This window comes from Mustela erminea, chromosome 1 (genome assembly GCF_009829155.1).
Source record: "Mustela erminea isolate mMusErm1 chromosome 1, mMusErm1.Pri, whole genome shotgun sequence".
Taxonomy (NCBI): Eukaryota; Metazoa; Chordata; class Mammalia; order Carnivora; family Mustelidae; genus Mustela; species Mustela erminea.
The window spans coordinates 12,595,481-12,610,551 of record NC_045614.1 but is presented as its reverse complement, the minus strand read 5'-3'; the positions used below and the strand labels follow the sequence as shown (position 1 = coordinate 12,610,551).

Below are 15,071 nucleotides of genomic sequence, written 5' to 3'. Positions count from 1 at the left end.
AACTATAGCATGGTGTATGAATTCATCCTCCTAGGCTTCTCCACCTTCCCACCACATCTCCTGCCTGCCTTCTTCTTGCTGTACCTGCTGATGTACCTGTTCACCCTGATGGGGAACCTGATCATCATGGCCACTGTCTGGAATGAGCACAGCCTGCACACACCCATGTACCTTTTCTTGTGCGCCTTGTCTACATCTGAGATTCTGTTAACTGTTACCCTCACCCCTCGCATGCTGGTTGACATGCTCTCAACCCGCCACACCATCTCCTTTGTGGCCTGTGCCAGCCAGATGTTCTTCTCCTTTACCTTCGGCTTCACCCACTCCTTCCTGCTCACAGTCATGGGCTATGACCGTTACGTGGCCATCAGCCACCCCCTGTGGTATAACGTGCTCATGAGCACCCACACTTGTGCCCGGCTAGTTTCCTGGTCCTGGGCTGGTGGCTCAGTAATAGGGTTGATGGTAACCCTGATAGTTTTTCGTCTCACCTTCTGTGGGTCTAATGTGATCCATCATTTTGGCTGCCACGTGCTTTCCCTCCTAAAGTTGGCCTGTGGGAAGGAGACATCTTCTGTCACCTTGGGTGTGATCCTGGTGTGTGTCACAGTTCTAATGGGGTGTTTATTCCTCATCATCCTCTCCTATGTCTTCATTGTGGCTGCCATATTGAGGATCCCTTCAGCTGAAGGCAGGCACAAGACCTTCTCCACATGTGTGTCCCACCTCACTGTGGTCATTGTGCACTATGGTTTTGCCTCCATAATTTACCTCAAGCCCAAAGGCTCCCATTCTTTGAACAGTAACACTCTGATGGCCACCACCTATACAGTCTTCACTCCCTTTCTCAGTCCAATCATTTTTAGCCTCAGGAATAAGGAGCTCAAGAATGCCATAAAGAAAAGCTTCCAGAGAAAATTCAATCCCCTAAGCTCCTGATGGCCAGTTTGGTCATAAGAAAATATGATAGCAGGGCTGGGAATAATAATGACTCTCTCCATAAGACTGTTGTAGAGATTCACTATGTGAGAATACTAAACAGATACTGTGGAATAGACCCATAGGTGTTGGATACATGGTAGGTGTTTGTTTAGTGAAAAAAAAAAAATAAAATTAGATGTTTAAAAAAATGTCATCTTTCCATACTAAAGAGATGAGTTCCAGATCTCTGGATCCCTCGTGGTTTTTCCTTTGTGTATTTCCACCAGGTCAAGCCCCCTGCAACTCAGCGTTCTCTCTGATGATGTGCATATTTGTGTATCCTTATTATAATGCAGAGGGATCATCTCACAGGAGTGTTAGACACCTTCCAAGATCACACAATCCACACTGAACACCGAGAAGTTTCCTGGTGTCCTCCAGTTCCTACTCCGCTGAGTTGTTTGGGTGTAGACCAGAGTCCCTGGGCTGGGTATCCTACAGCTTCACAGCATGTGTGTCTCCACAACACACCCCCAAGGGCCTTGCTGCCAAATAGCAAATTCTGCAGATGGACTATCAGGACTCCTTCATCTTTGCTGATGGACTTCCAAGGGTACTCAGCCCTTCTCATGAGTGAACGCAATACCCTAAGTCTTCTCCATAGAGAACAGACCAAGGATATGGCTTGAAAAAAATTCTGTCATGAAACAAATCACATAGAATGACAGGATGCCATTCCATGAGTCAGGTTTCTAGGGCTGCTGTAACAAAGCACATAAACCTAGTGAATTAAAACCACACATATCTATCACCCTCTATGCTGGAGGCCAGAAGCCAAAATCAGGGTCACCAGCTGTGAGTCAAGGTGTGAGCAGGGCTGCGTCCTTCAGGGGATCCAGGGGAGGTTCTGTCTCCTGCTTTCCCAGCTGCCAGAGGCAGAGGCATTCCTTGGCTCAAGGTTCCTGGCTCAGCTACTCCAATCCCTCCTTCCAGTGTCACATCACCAACTTCTCTCTGTGTCTGACCCCTCCTGCCCCCTTCTAGAAGGACACTTGCAGTTATAGCAAGCCCACCTGGATGATCCAGGGCAATCCCTCTGCCTCAGAGGATTAACTGCATCTCATCACATGCAGTCCCTTTTGCTGGGGCAGGGAACACAGTCACAGGCTCTGGAAAAGGACCTCTTAGGGGTGGTGGGTTGGCATTAGTCGTTAACATCAGTAATTGTAAAATAATGAAATGGAACCCCAGGGTCTCATGTCAGTGTCAATGTGACAAGTGTCACAAAGTGTCTCTGTAACTCCTCTGGAGTCAGTGTTTCTCTCTGGCTGTGTGAAAGGGTGTGTGTCTATGGCTGCACCTGCCCTCCCACCACAAAGGGTGTCTGTTCCTTCTAATGACTGTCTTCCTCTCCCAGTCAGGACCACACTTCCCTCTGCAGGCACCTGAGAGAGGTGCATTCCTGATCACCAAGGGCACACATATGCAGATTGTAATGAATTCCTGCTTCAGCAGCTCAGGGCACTGTGTCTGAGGACAAATCATCTCTCAGATTTGCATTTTCTGCATTTCAAAAAAGTGAATAGTTGGAGCTCTTGGGTGGCTTCACTGATTAAGCATCCCACTCTTCATTTAGGCTCAGCTCATCTTCTCAGGTTCCCAAATGGAGTCCAAGGTCAAGCTTTGTGCTAGTGGGGACTGCTTGAGATTCTCTCCCTCTTCCTCCCCCCAACCCAGCTCTCTCTTTCTCTATCTCTCAAGAAAAAAATAAGAGTAGTAATAGATGTGGGTCATATCTAAATAGGGAGAAATAATCATTTATTTTGAGTCTTAGAAGAGTGAATGCATAGGAAACACTTCCCGCATTTGGCAAGCAGCAGACACTCATATGTGATAGGCATTCATAGGTTTATTATTATGAAACATCTTCTTCCTGAAATTCAAATATCTACCTGAAGCTCTGAGTATGAACTTACCCAGTGGAAGTCCCCCTTCCTGGATCCTGAGACACATGGTTTCCTGAACAGCATGAGAGTTAGACAGACCAAATGTTGCATGGAACTCCTTCCTTAACGTGTTGTGTGGCCTCCACCAACAGTTTACATCTGTTAAAATGGGGACCCATACACTTGATGTCTCTTTTTGCCATCTTCAGTTACCACTGTGCCCTCCAACACATCCTCCAGATCGTTCCACATAAGACAAAAGAATTAGAAATTGATGTTTTATGGAAAGTAATGTGGGGAAAGGGAAAAGGATTTCCATAAAATGTCAGATAACAGCCCACACTTCATATTCTGTATGTCCTTACCTAAGCACGGAACCCTCTCCCCTTTCTCTCTCGGTCTCTCTGCCTCTCTCTTTCTCCACTTCATATCCTGACATCTGTCACTCTACTAAATTCAACATAGAAACTTCCTTAAGGTCTATCCACCCCAAAGACAGAAGGAACTAGAAACATTCAATCATCTCCTTAGAGAAAAGTAGTCATGTTCTTTTCTGCATTTGTTGTGATTAAAAGATAACCCTGATACAGCACTGGACACAGTGCCCAATTAGTATATCCCCAGGGCTGGTGGTATTTATCATTATGCTACTTTTGTTTATGTCATGGTGAGGGAAGGTGAAACTCCTCCCTCACTTGTCTATTGGAGAAGAACCCTGTTCATTACTAGTCACACATACTTGTGATGCTCTCCTCTGCCCATAGAGGGATAACACATTCTTAGAAATAGGTAACTGGATTGGGGTTCATCACACAGGGTCAAGAAGAGAGAGGATGATCGATCACTAGAGCTTATGCAAGAGGGAAGGAGGAAACAAATGCAAAAACTAATAACCTAGCCGGCTCCAAAACCTATAGATGTATCCAGTAATACCTCTTCAGAATTCTCATGTATTGAATATAGACAGTGGTCCCGTGGAGAGGATCATTATCCCCAGTCCTTGCATCATACTCTTCATTACCAAACTGGCCATCAGGAACTTAGGGGACTGAATTTTCTCTGGAAGCTTTTCTTTATGGCATTCTTGAGCTCCTTATTCCTGAGGCTGAAAATAATTGGGCTGAGAAAGGGAGTGAAGACTATATAGGTAGTAGCCATCAGAGTGTGACTGTCCATAGAATGGGGGCCCTTGGGCTTGAGGTAGATCATGGAGGCAAAACCATAGTGCACAATGACCACAGTGAGGTGGGACACACATGTGGAGAAGGTCTTGTGCCTGCCTTCACTTGAAGGGATCCTCAATATGGCAGCCACAATGAAGACATAGGAGAGGATGATGAGGAATAAACATCCCATCAGAGCTGTGACACACACCAGGATCACACCCAGGGTGACAGAAGATGTCTCCTCCCCACAGGCCAACTTTAGGAGGGAAAGCGCATGGCAGAAAAAATGGTGTATGACATTAGACCCACAGAAGGTGAGATGAAAAACTATCAGGATCACCATCATCCCCATGACTGAGCCACCAGCCCAGGTCCAGGACACCAGACGAACACAGGTGCGGGTGCTCATGAGCACGTTGTAGCGCAGGGGGTGGCAGATGGCCAAGTAGCGGTCATAGCCCATGATCATGAGCAGGAAGGAGTGGGTGAAGCCGAATGTGAAGGAAAAGAACATCTGGCTGGCACAGGCCACAAAGGTGATCGAGCTGTGGCTGAAGAGCATGTCAACCAGCATGCGAGGAGTAACCACAATGGTGAACAGAATCTCAGAGATGGACAGGGCACACAGGAAGAGGTACATAGGCGTGTGCAGGCTGCGCTCACTCCAGATAGTGGCCATGATGATCAAGTTCCCCAGCAGGGTGAACAGGTACATCAGCAGGTACAGCAAGAAGAAGGCAGGCAGGAGATGCTGAGGGAAGGTGGAAAAGCCCACGAGGATGAATTCAGAGACCATGCTATAGTTCTGACCAGTCAGGGATGCTGCACCTGCTGAGACAAGAAAGGGAATGAAGGTACATGGTTTATCCCATGAAGGACAAGGATGAGTCAGCATCAGAAAACCTACAATGTGGTTAGTCACATGAAAAGGAAATGTCATATATCAATCTGGGCAGCAGTTCTAGATTACTAAATTTGAGCTTCTATTTATGATTAAAAGTTGATATTTGGTGACATAAAACATTGTATTATTTTAGATATATAGCTTAACTATTGACATATGTACATCTCTTAAAAATTTTTAAGTGTTTTTTTTTAAACCTGACATCAACTGAGACTTTCTTAGCTGACTAAGAATATGCACTGCAAAACTAGCAAATGCTATATGAAGTAGGGAACTATCGATGCATTATTTTAGAATCAGGAACATGACAAGTTTACTCACTGTCTCTGCCGGTCATTAGCTGAGAACTGAAAGTCTGGAGTGGTACTTGAGGATGACAAAGAAGGAATATTGAATTGAAACGGAAGAGATGTGATCATTTACCTAGAAAAGTAAAAGAATCAAAATGAAATGTGTTTGAGCAAAGACAGAACACAAGCAGTAGAAGATGAGATCGACTTTCCAAACTCATAGCATTTTCCATAGAATTAAAAACATAAAACTAATGCAAGACATAGATTTTTAAGGAAAGAAGTAAGACAACATTACTATTAGTGACCCAAATGATAATGAGACAGCTCTTAACATTTTGACCCCAGGACTTCATATGCTAAAACACTATTGAGTCCTCTAGGCCTTTAGCTTGAGTGAGTTATAACTCTCCATTCTTACCATATTAGTAATTAAAACTGAGATCTTTGAAAATATTCAGTTAATGAGCTTTTGCACTGCTGAAAATTGACCAGGGAATACTATCTAGAAGAAATAAGAAAGCAGTGACATTCAGAAGGAGAAACCTCAGTGTAGAAATGAGTCAAGGACATGAGCAGAGAATTCACAGAAGGAGTTACACAGACACAGGAAAGGGTGGTTTTAAGGCAAGAAAAGGACAAAGGAAAATGATCACGGACTTTCACTGTACACCTATTTGTTTCCCCAGACTAGAAAGTGCCGGGTACTAATCAAAACATGGTCAGAAGGCAATCCTCGTGGCCTGCTGGCGAGAACCAAGAATGCAGAAGAACAGACTTCACCTGCTCTGTGCAACAGCACATGGTCTCCTGAGCATCTATCTTGATTGTTCACACCTGTCTGAAGGGAGATTGTCAGAGGATGTTTCAGTAGCATTGCCTGAAGTGGGGAAATGGACAAGCCTGCTTGGGAACTGTAATTGGAAAGAGGCCAGGTCCACGGGCTGGATGCAACCGTTGGAGCCCTGAGCAGGAGTTTGATGCACACACAGCGGGTAAAGGAACCTGTAAAATGATCTTGAGTGAATGAAGCAAAAGCAGATGAACATTCAAGCATAATTCCATTTGGGCACATGAAAATTAGAGCACCTGAACCTATTCTAGACCGTGCTGTAAGGGTGTATACATGTCACTATACATTTCTCAATACCCACAGAATGGGTAACACAGTCAACCCTAATATAACCTATGAGGTGAATTAGTAATTATGTATCTATCCATCTTCCTTCACCAACTGGAACAAATGCACCACAAGAATTACTAGATTGTATAGCCTTTAGCAACAAACCTGGCCTCCACCCGACAGATGTCAGTAGCACCCCTCCCCCACCCACCATGAGCTCTGACAACCAAGAGGTCCTCCAGGCAGGTAAATATATTTCAGGTTAGGGATACAAAATCATTCCCAAATAAGATACAGACTTAGAAGCTGCAAAGGGCACTAGGTTGGGTGAAGAACCCAAGATCCAGAATGGGCAGCCTGAGAAGACCCCCAGCAGCTGCCCAAGGCTAAGAGCCTGTCTAATGACCCTTCTCCCAGACCCTGTCCTCAGTCTGGGTCTTGCTCCCCATAACTATTCAAGTATTGTCACCTACCCTGTCCCTCCTGTCCCTCTCAGCCTGGGCTGCCTCTTCCAGGAAGCAACCAGCAGGAGAAGGCAGAAGGAGCTCTCCCGCCTGAGGCTGTCAGTGGCGCACACAGGGGCAGGTGTGTGACCAGACCTTGGAGTTTCTGGAACTGATGCTGTGCGCTTTACCCCTGATGCAGCTTCCCAGGAGGCTGCTACCCAGGGTCTTCCCAAGACACTAACCTGCAAGGTCTGCCCTCTGGTTCTTAAGCAGCCAGGAGGATCATCAGAGGTCCTCCAGGGACCTGAAGCCTCTACTCCTTCCTCCAACACTCCAACATAACCAAGGCTCCCTACTGTCTAACTCCGCCCAGAGCCCCAGTCCCTGCTCAAGCCTAGGAACTCCCAGTCTTGGGGGAGACAGGACAGGATTAGATGCACTCAGCGAGGTGGAATCAGGGCAGGGTCAGAGGGAAGGCGGGAGCTGAAGAAACCAAGAGTGGGAATTCAGGGCTCTGGAGTCAAGGCAGCTGGAAGGCTTCCCAGAATAAGGGTAATTTAGGAGTGGGGTATGGAGGGTTGGGTGAGCCTGGTGGTGGGTATTATGGAGGGCATGTATTGCATGGAGCACGGGGTGTGGTGCATAAACAATGAATTTTGGAACACTGAAAAGAAATTTTTTAAAAGATTTAAAAATTAAAATAAATAAATAAATAAGCAATGTAAAAAACAAAACAAAACAAAAAGGGTAACTTAGAGCTAGGACTTGGAGACTGGTTTCTCCTGGTCAATGGGAGTGTTCAGTGTGTCTTTTGACCAAACTGGATAGTCCCACTTCTCTTGGTTTACCCAGATTTATCCTGTTGTCATGGTGATTAAAGCCAGAGAATCCACATTAGTTTGTGCCTCCTTTGGCTCTAATTCTTTACATAAAGCCCCAAAGCCCCTGCCTCAGGAGTGATAATAGTGTCTTCTGTATGCTAATGGGATAAGTGGTGGCTGGAGGCTCCACCTCTCCTATGGTCAAGTTTTTCCCTATCCCTGTTGTCCGGGTGGTCCAAGTCAAAGAGTCTACATTAACATCTGTCTCTCTGTAATATAATCAAACTTATATTTGGTCTTTTATGTGTTTTTGTTTACTGACTTTTGATGAGAGTCTTTGTATGCTCATAAGATGACTGGTGACTACGGGTTTAGGGTGACAATACACCTTGTGCCTCCAACTCTAATATCTGGCCTCAACTTTGAGTAAGAGTTTAGATCCACAGAAGGCCCCCTTCCTTGATCTTCAGACATATGCTTTCCCAAACCCCAGCATGGGAGTCAAACAGACCTAAATTTTCATGGAACTCCTTCACTCATGTGTTGTGTGACCTCCACCAACATTTCTCATCGGCATAGTAAGGATTCCCATACACTTGACCTCAATTTGTGACATGTTGAGATATCATTGTGCCTACAACACATCCCCCAAATAGATTCAAGTAAAACACAGGAATGAGAAATTGATGTTTTCCAGAAAGTAATGTGGGGACAAGGATTTCCATAAGATGTCAGATAGTCTCACACTTTTACCATCCTTATGTTCTAACCCAAGCATGAACCCTCTCCCCCTTCCAGCCCTCCTTTCTCTGTCTGCATTCTTCTACTTCTGGCTCCCCTCCTCTCTCATTCTCCCTTCCTTTTCCCTTCTCGGGTGAAAACTGCCCTGTTACCAGCCTTCTTCTTCCTTATTCCTTTATAGATTTTGCCCCATATCCAATTTTTTTTTCCTTTTTTTTATTTTTTATTTTTTTTTAATTTTTTATTTTTTATAAACATATATTTTTATCCCCAGGGGTACAGGTCTGTGAATCACCAGGTTTACACACTTCACAGCACTCACCAAAGCACATACCCTCCCCAATGTCCATAATCCCACCCCCTTCTCCCAAACCCCCTTCACCCAGCAACCCTCAGTTTGTTTTGTGAGATTAAGAGTCACTTATGGTTTGTCTCCCTCCCAATCCCATCTTGTTTCATTTATTCTTCTCCTACCCACTTAAGCCCCCATGTTGCATCACCACTTGCTCATATCAGGGAGATCATATGATAGTTGTCTTTCTCTGCTTGACTTATTTCGCTAAGCATGATACGCTCTAGTTCCATCCATGTTGTCGCAAATGGCAAGATTTCATTTCTTTTGATGGCTGCATAGTATTCCATTGTGTATATATACCACATCTTCTTGATCCATTTATCTGTTGATGGACATCTAGGTTCTCCAAAGGGGCACGTGCACCCGAATGTTTATAGCAGCAATGTCCACAATAGCCCCATATCCAATTTTATGCAACTTTCTGTTCAGATCAATTTAAAGGACTCCCATCCCACTATTCACTCTCTCTCTTATCTCTCTCACTCTCTCCTTCTATCTCTCTCTTCTTCACTTTCTAAACTCTTAAGATAGAAAACCTCCTTAAGGTCAACTCTTCCAAAGCAGGGAGAAATTATAAAGAGTAACCATCTTCCTAGAGACAAACAGTTTATTTCCTTTTGTATATTTGTTATAATTTAAAAGACCCTATCTTATGATCCTGCAATTGCATTACTGGGTATTTACCCCAAAGATACAGATACAGTGAAAAGAAGGGCCATCTGTACCCCAATGTTTATAGCAGCAATGTCCACAATAGCCAAACTGTGGAAAGAGCCAAGAGACCTTTCAATAGATGAATGGATAAAGAAGATATGGTCCATATATACAATGGAATATTGTGCCTCCATCAGAAAGGATGAATACCCAACTTTTGTATCAACATGGATGGGACTGGAGGAGATTAAGCTGAGTGAAATAAGTCAAGCAGAGAAAGTCAACTATCATATGGTTTCACTTACTTGAGGAGCAAAAGGAATAACATGGAGGACATTGGGTGAAGGAGAGAAGTAAGTTGGGGGAAATCAGAGGGGGAGATGAACCACGAGAGACCGTGAACTCTGAGAAACAAACTGAGGATTTTGCAAGAGAGGGGGATGGGAGGTTGGGTGAGCCTGGTGGTGAGTATTAAGGAGGACACGTATTGCATGGAGCATTGGGTGTGGTGCATAAAAAATGAATCTTGGAACACTGAAAAAATAAAATAAAATTTTTAAAAAGACAATACTATAAAACACTGAATATCATGCTTGATAAGAAAAGGGTAAATACTTTGGACATTTATTATTTTGCTAATTTTTATTTATCCTTATGGTGGAGGAGGGGAAAGTCTTCTGTTGCATATCCATTCAAGAAGAACCCTATGCATCAGAAGCCAAGCACACCTACAATGCTGCTGTCCAGCACTTAAGTAGGTAACATGTTCTTTGATGGAGGTAATTGGATGGACTTCATCACTTGGGGTCAAGAAGAAGAGATCGTGATCACTGGATCCCATACAAGGGGGCAAACAAATTGGAGAAAAACAAGTATCAGGCATTCATCCATCACCTATGGATGTGTTTATTTTCATATAATGAAACCCTACAACAGTCTTATAGAGACAGATGTTATTATTCCCAGCCCTCCTGTCATATTTCCTTACCACCCCAAACTGGCCAATAGGAGCTCAGGGGACTAAATTTTCTCTGGAAGCTTTTCTTTATGGCTTTCTTGAACTCCTTATTCCTGAGGCTGAAAATGATTGGGCTTAGAAAGGGGGTGAAGACTGTATAGGTAGTGGCCATCAGAGTGTTACTGTCCATAGAACAGTGGCCTTTGGGCTTGAGGTAGATAATAGAGGCAAAACCAAAATGCACAATGACTGCAGTGAGGTGGGACACACATGTGGAGAAGGTCTTGAGCCTGCCTTCAGCTGAGGGGATCCTTATATAACAGCTGTTATATAACCAAAGATGACAGCACATAGTCATCAGAGGAGTGTTCAGGATAGCCTAGGGATCTGAAGAAGCTAAGTGTGGGTCTCAGACCCAACTTGGGATTTAGAGTCTTTGAAATTGGTGATGTTTACAGGGAGATGGGGAGGGTGAGTAGGTATGATTCAGCTGAGCCAGGCAGGTGGAAGAGGGTTTTCCAGACAGAGGGGACAACAAATACAAAGTCTCAGGGTGACAAAAATAGTGCATTTGGGACAATGGTATGTTCAGTGCACAGGGGAATTTGAAGTTGCTACTGCAGTTCTGGAATGGAAAGCAGACAGGTGAATAGGGCAAGAGCATGCAAGACCACAGTGTCCACTTGAGAAATTTGTTCTAAGGGCAATGGGGACCCCTAAATGTTTTTTTAGGTCCGTAGAGGAAAGAGTTGTATTCCATTATATGAACATTCTCATGGATGTTTCCAGTTGGGTCTTCCTATGAGGGTGTTCTTATGACATCTAGTACGTGTCCTTTGGTGGATTAATACTTATGTGTTGTGTTGGGTCTATAGTTAGGTGTGTAAATACCGACTCATAGGGAATACCAAGGTTCACCTAGAATAGATACTGCCAAACAGTTTTCCAAAGTGATTGTACCAACAGGTACATTTTTTTTTTTTTTTGTGGTGTTTTCCTGGTTTATTTTCTTTATTTTTTTATTTTTTTTTATTTTTTTTTTTTATTTCCAGCATAACAGTATTCATTATTTTTGCACCACACCCCGTGCTCCATGCAATCCGTGCCCTCTATAATACCCACCACCTGGTACCCCAACCTCCCACCCCCCGTCCCTTCAAAACCCTCAGATTGTTTTTCAGAGTCCATAGTCTCTCCTGGTTCACCTCCCCTTCCAATTTCCCCCAACTCCCTTCTCCACTCTAAGTCCCCATGTCTACACAACAGGTACATTTTAAGCACAAGTAGCATGGTCAGATTCCCATTTGTAGAGAACCCCTCTGGCTGGTGTGAGAGAGATAGGAACTGAACTGTTTCTACATCTAACACTCAAGGCACCAAATGTGTGAATTCTTTCCACACCCATACCAATCCTACAACTACCTGACACCACCTTGGTGTCCTATAATTGTGTTCAGTTCTGACACTAACTAGGTGGAGATGACTTTCACATGTACTTGGTGCTCAGGGTATCTGCACTTCTTTCTGACATGGCTACAAAGGTGAGGGTTTCTACATTTCCCCCTTTCCATTTGGATACTTTGCTAAAATGACTCACAGAAATCAGGAAAATGCAACACTTACTCTTCCCAGTTTATTATGACAGACACAACTCAGGAACAGCCCAATCAAAGATGCATCCAGCAAGGTATGGAGGAAGGAGCAAGGAACTTCCATGCCCTCTCTGCACATGCCATCCTCTAGCACCACTGTGTATTCACCAGCTGGGAAGGTTTCTGAATCCCATTTTTAGGGAGTTTTTATGGGGGTTCGATTACATAGGCATGATTGATTAAATCATTCATCATCAGTATTGAATATCAATCTGTATCCCCTCCCCTCCCTGGAGGTTCCAATTCACTAATCATCCCTTGGTTGTTCTGGTGAGCAGCCGCTCCCTTTCTAAAACTATCAAGGTGCCCTCAGCCACCACTCATCTCAGTAGCATACAGAAGCCACTATATTATTCCTGAGACAAGGGTTAAGGAACTGTGTCTCGGGAACTGGACAAATTCCAAATATGTTATCATAGCTCAAAGATACACTACGATGAAGTCACTGGCTTGGATCACCATGAAAACAGAGATAGGATAAGTCAACCAAGCGGGGAGAAGTGGGGATATCCAGTTTGGTCAGAAGACACTAAATACTTCCATTAACCTAGGGAAACAATCCTCCAAGACCCAGCTCTAAATTACCTTTATTCTGGAAAGGCTTCCAGCTGCCTTGACTCCAGGGCAGAGCCCAGGATTCCCACTCTGGGTTGCTCCAGTTCCCACCTTCCTTCTGACCCTGCCCTGATCCCAACTCGCTGAGGGCATCTAATCCTGTCCTGTCTCCCCCAAGACTGGGAGTTCCCAGGCTTGAGAAGGGACTGGGGCTCTGGGCAGAGTTAAACAGTAGGGAGCCTTGGTTGTGTTGGAGTGTTGGAGGAAGGAGTAAAGACTTCAGGTCCCTGGAGGACCTCTGATGATCCTCCTGGCTGCTTAAGAACCAGAGGGCAGACCTTGCAGGTTAGTGTCTTGGGAAGACCCTGGGTAGCAGCCTCCTGGGAAGCTGCATCAGGGGTAAAGCGCACAGCATCAGTTCCAGAAACTCCAAGGTCTGGTCACACACCTGCCCCTGTGTGCGCCACTGACAGCCTCAGGCGGGAGAGCTCCTTCTGCCTTCTCCTGCTGGTTGCTTCCTGGAAGAGGCAGCCCAGGCTGAGAGGGACAGGAGGGACAGGGTAGGTGACAATACTTGAATAGTTATGGGGAGCAAGACCCAGACTGAGGACAGGGTCTGGGAGAAGGGTCATTAGACAGGCTCTTAGCCTTGGGCAGCTGCTGGGGGTCTTCTCAGGCTGCCCATTCTGGATCTTGGGTTCTTCACCCAACCTAGTGCCCTTTGCAGCTTCTAAGTCTGTATCTTATTTGGGAATGATTTTGTATCCCTAACCTGAAATATATTTACCTGCCTGGAGGACCTCTTGGTTGTCAGAGCTCATGGTGGGTGGGGGAGGGGTGCTACTGACATCTGTCAGGTGGAGGCCAGGTTTGTTGCTAAAGGCTATACAATCTAGTAATTCTTGTGGTGCATTTGTTCCAGTTGGCGAAGGAAGATGGATAGATACATAATTACTAATTCACCTCATAGGTTATATTAGGGTTGACTGTGTTACCCATTCTGTGGGTATTGAGAAATGTACAGTGACATGTATACACCCTTACAGCACGGTCTAGAATAGGTTCAGGTGCTCTAATTTTCATGTGCTCAAATGGAATTATGCTTGAATGTTCATCTGCTTTTGCTTCATTCACTCAAGATCATTTTACAGGTTCCTTTACCCGCTGTGTGTGCATCAAACTCCTGCTCAGGGCTCCAACGGTTGCATCCAGCCCGTGGACCTGGCCTCTTTCCAATTACAGTTCCCAAGCAGGCTTGTCCATTTCCCCACTTCAGGCAATGCTACTGAAACATCCTCTGACAATCTCCCTTCAGACAGGTGTGAACAATCAAGATAGATGCTCAGGAGACCATGTGCTGTTGCACAGAGCAGGTGAAGTCTGTTCTTCTGCATTCTTGGTTCTCGCCAGCAGGCCACGAGGATTGCCTTCTGACCATGTTTTGATTAGTACCCGGCACTTTCTAGTCTGGGGAAACAAATAGGTGTACAGTGAAAGTCCGTGATCATTTTCCTTTGTCCTTTTCTTGCCTTAAAACCACCCTTTCCTGTGTCTGTGTAACTCCTTCTGTGAATTGTCTGCTCATGTCCTTGACTCATTTCTACACTGAGGTTTCTCCTTCTGAATGTCACTGCTTTCTTATTTCTTCTAGATAGTATTCCCTGGTCAGTTTTCAGCAGTGCAAAAGCTCATTAACTGAATATTTTCAAAGATCTCAGTTTTAATTACTAATATGGTGAGAATGGAGAGTTATAACTCACTCAAGCTAAAGCCCTAGAGGACTCAATAGTGTTTTAGCATATGAAGTCCTGGGGTCAAAATGTTAAGAGCTGTCTCATTATCATTTGGGTCACTAATAGTAATGTTGTCTTACTTCTTTCCTTAAAAATCTATGTCTTGCATTAGTTTTATGTTTTTAATTCTATGGAAAATGCTATGAGTTTGGAAAGTCGATCTCATCTTCTACTGCTTGTGTTCTGTCTTTGCTCAAACACATTTCATTTTGATTCTTTTACTTTTCTAGGTAAATGATCACATCTCTTCCGTTTCAATTCAATATTCCTTCTTTGTCATCCTCAAGTACCACTCCAGACTTTCAGTTCTCAGCTAATGACCGGCAGAGACAGTGAGTAAACTTGTCATGTTCCTGATTCTAAAATAATGCATTGATAGTTCCCTACTTCATATAGCATTTGCTAGTTTTGCAGTGCATATTCTTAGTCAGCTAAGAAAGTCTCAGTTGATGTCAGGTTTAAAAAAAAACACTTAAAAATTTTTAAGAGATGTACATATGTCAATAGTTATGCTATATATCTAAAATAATACAATGTTTTATGTCACCAAATATCAACTTTTAATCATAAATAGAAGCTCAAATTTAGTAATCTAGAACTGCTGCCCAGATTGATATATGACATTTCCTTTTCATGTGACTAACCACATTGTAGGTTTTTTGATACTGACTCATCCTTGTCCTTCATGGGATAAACAATGTACCTTCATTCCCTTTCTTGTCTCAGCAGGTGCAGCATCCCTGACT

At 44.2% G+C, this 15,071-nt stretch overlaps 2 protein-coding genes across 2 annotated transcripts; one reads left to right on the top strand and one right to left on the bottom strand.

Moving 5' to 3' along the window:
* On the top strand, positions 1 to 939 carry LOC116573939 (olfactory receptor 10H4-like). The gene has a single exon (XM_032314379.1). The coding sequence runs from the start codon at positions 10 to 12 to the stop codon at positions 937 to 939; it is 930 nt and encodes a 309-aa protein (XP_032170270.1). The 5' UTR covers positions 1 to 9.
* Positions 940 to 3,899: 2,960 nt separating this feature from the next.
* On the bottom strand, positions 3,900 to 4,844 carry LOC116573923 (olfactory receptor 10H3-like). Its single transcript, XM_032314339.1, has one exon. The coding sequence runs from the start codon at positions 4,827 to 4,829 to the stop codon at positions 3,900 to 3,902; it is 930 nt and encodes a 309-aa protein (XP_032170230.1). The 5' UTR covers positions 4,830 to 4,844.
* Positions 4,845 to 15,071: the final 10,227 nt, after the last annotated feature.

Excerpts from the sequence above, each read along its gene's own strand:
- LOC116573923 (XM_032314339.1), bottom strand. The coding sequence starts at position 4,829 with ATGGTCTCTGAATTCATCCTCGTGGGCTTTTCCACCTTCCCTCAGCAT.
- LOC116573939 (XM_032314379.1), top strand. The coding sequence starts at position 10 with ATGGTGTATGAATTCATCCTCCTAGGCTTCTCCACCTTCCCACCACAT.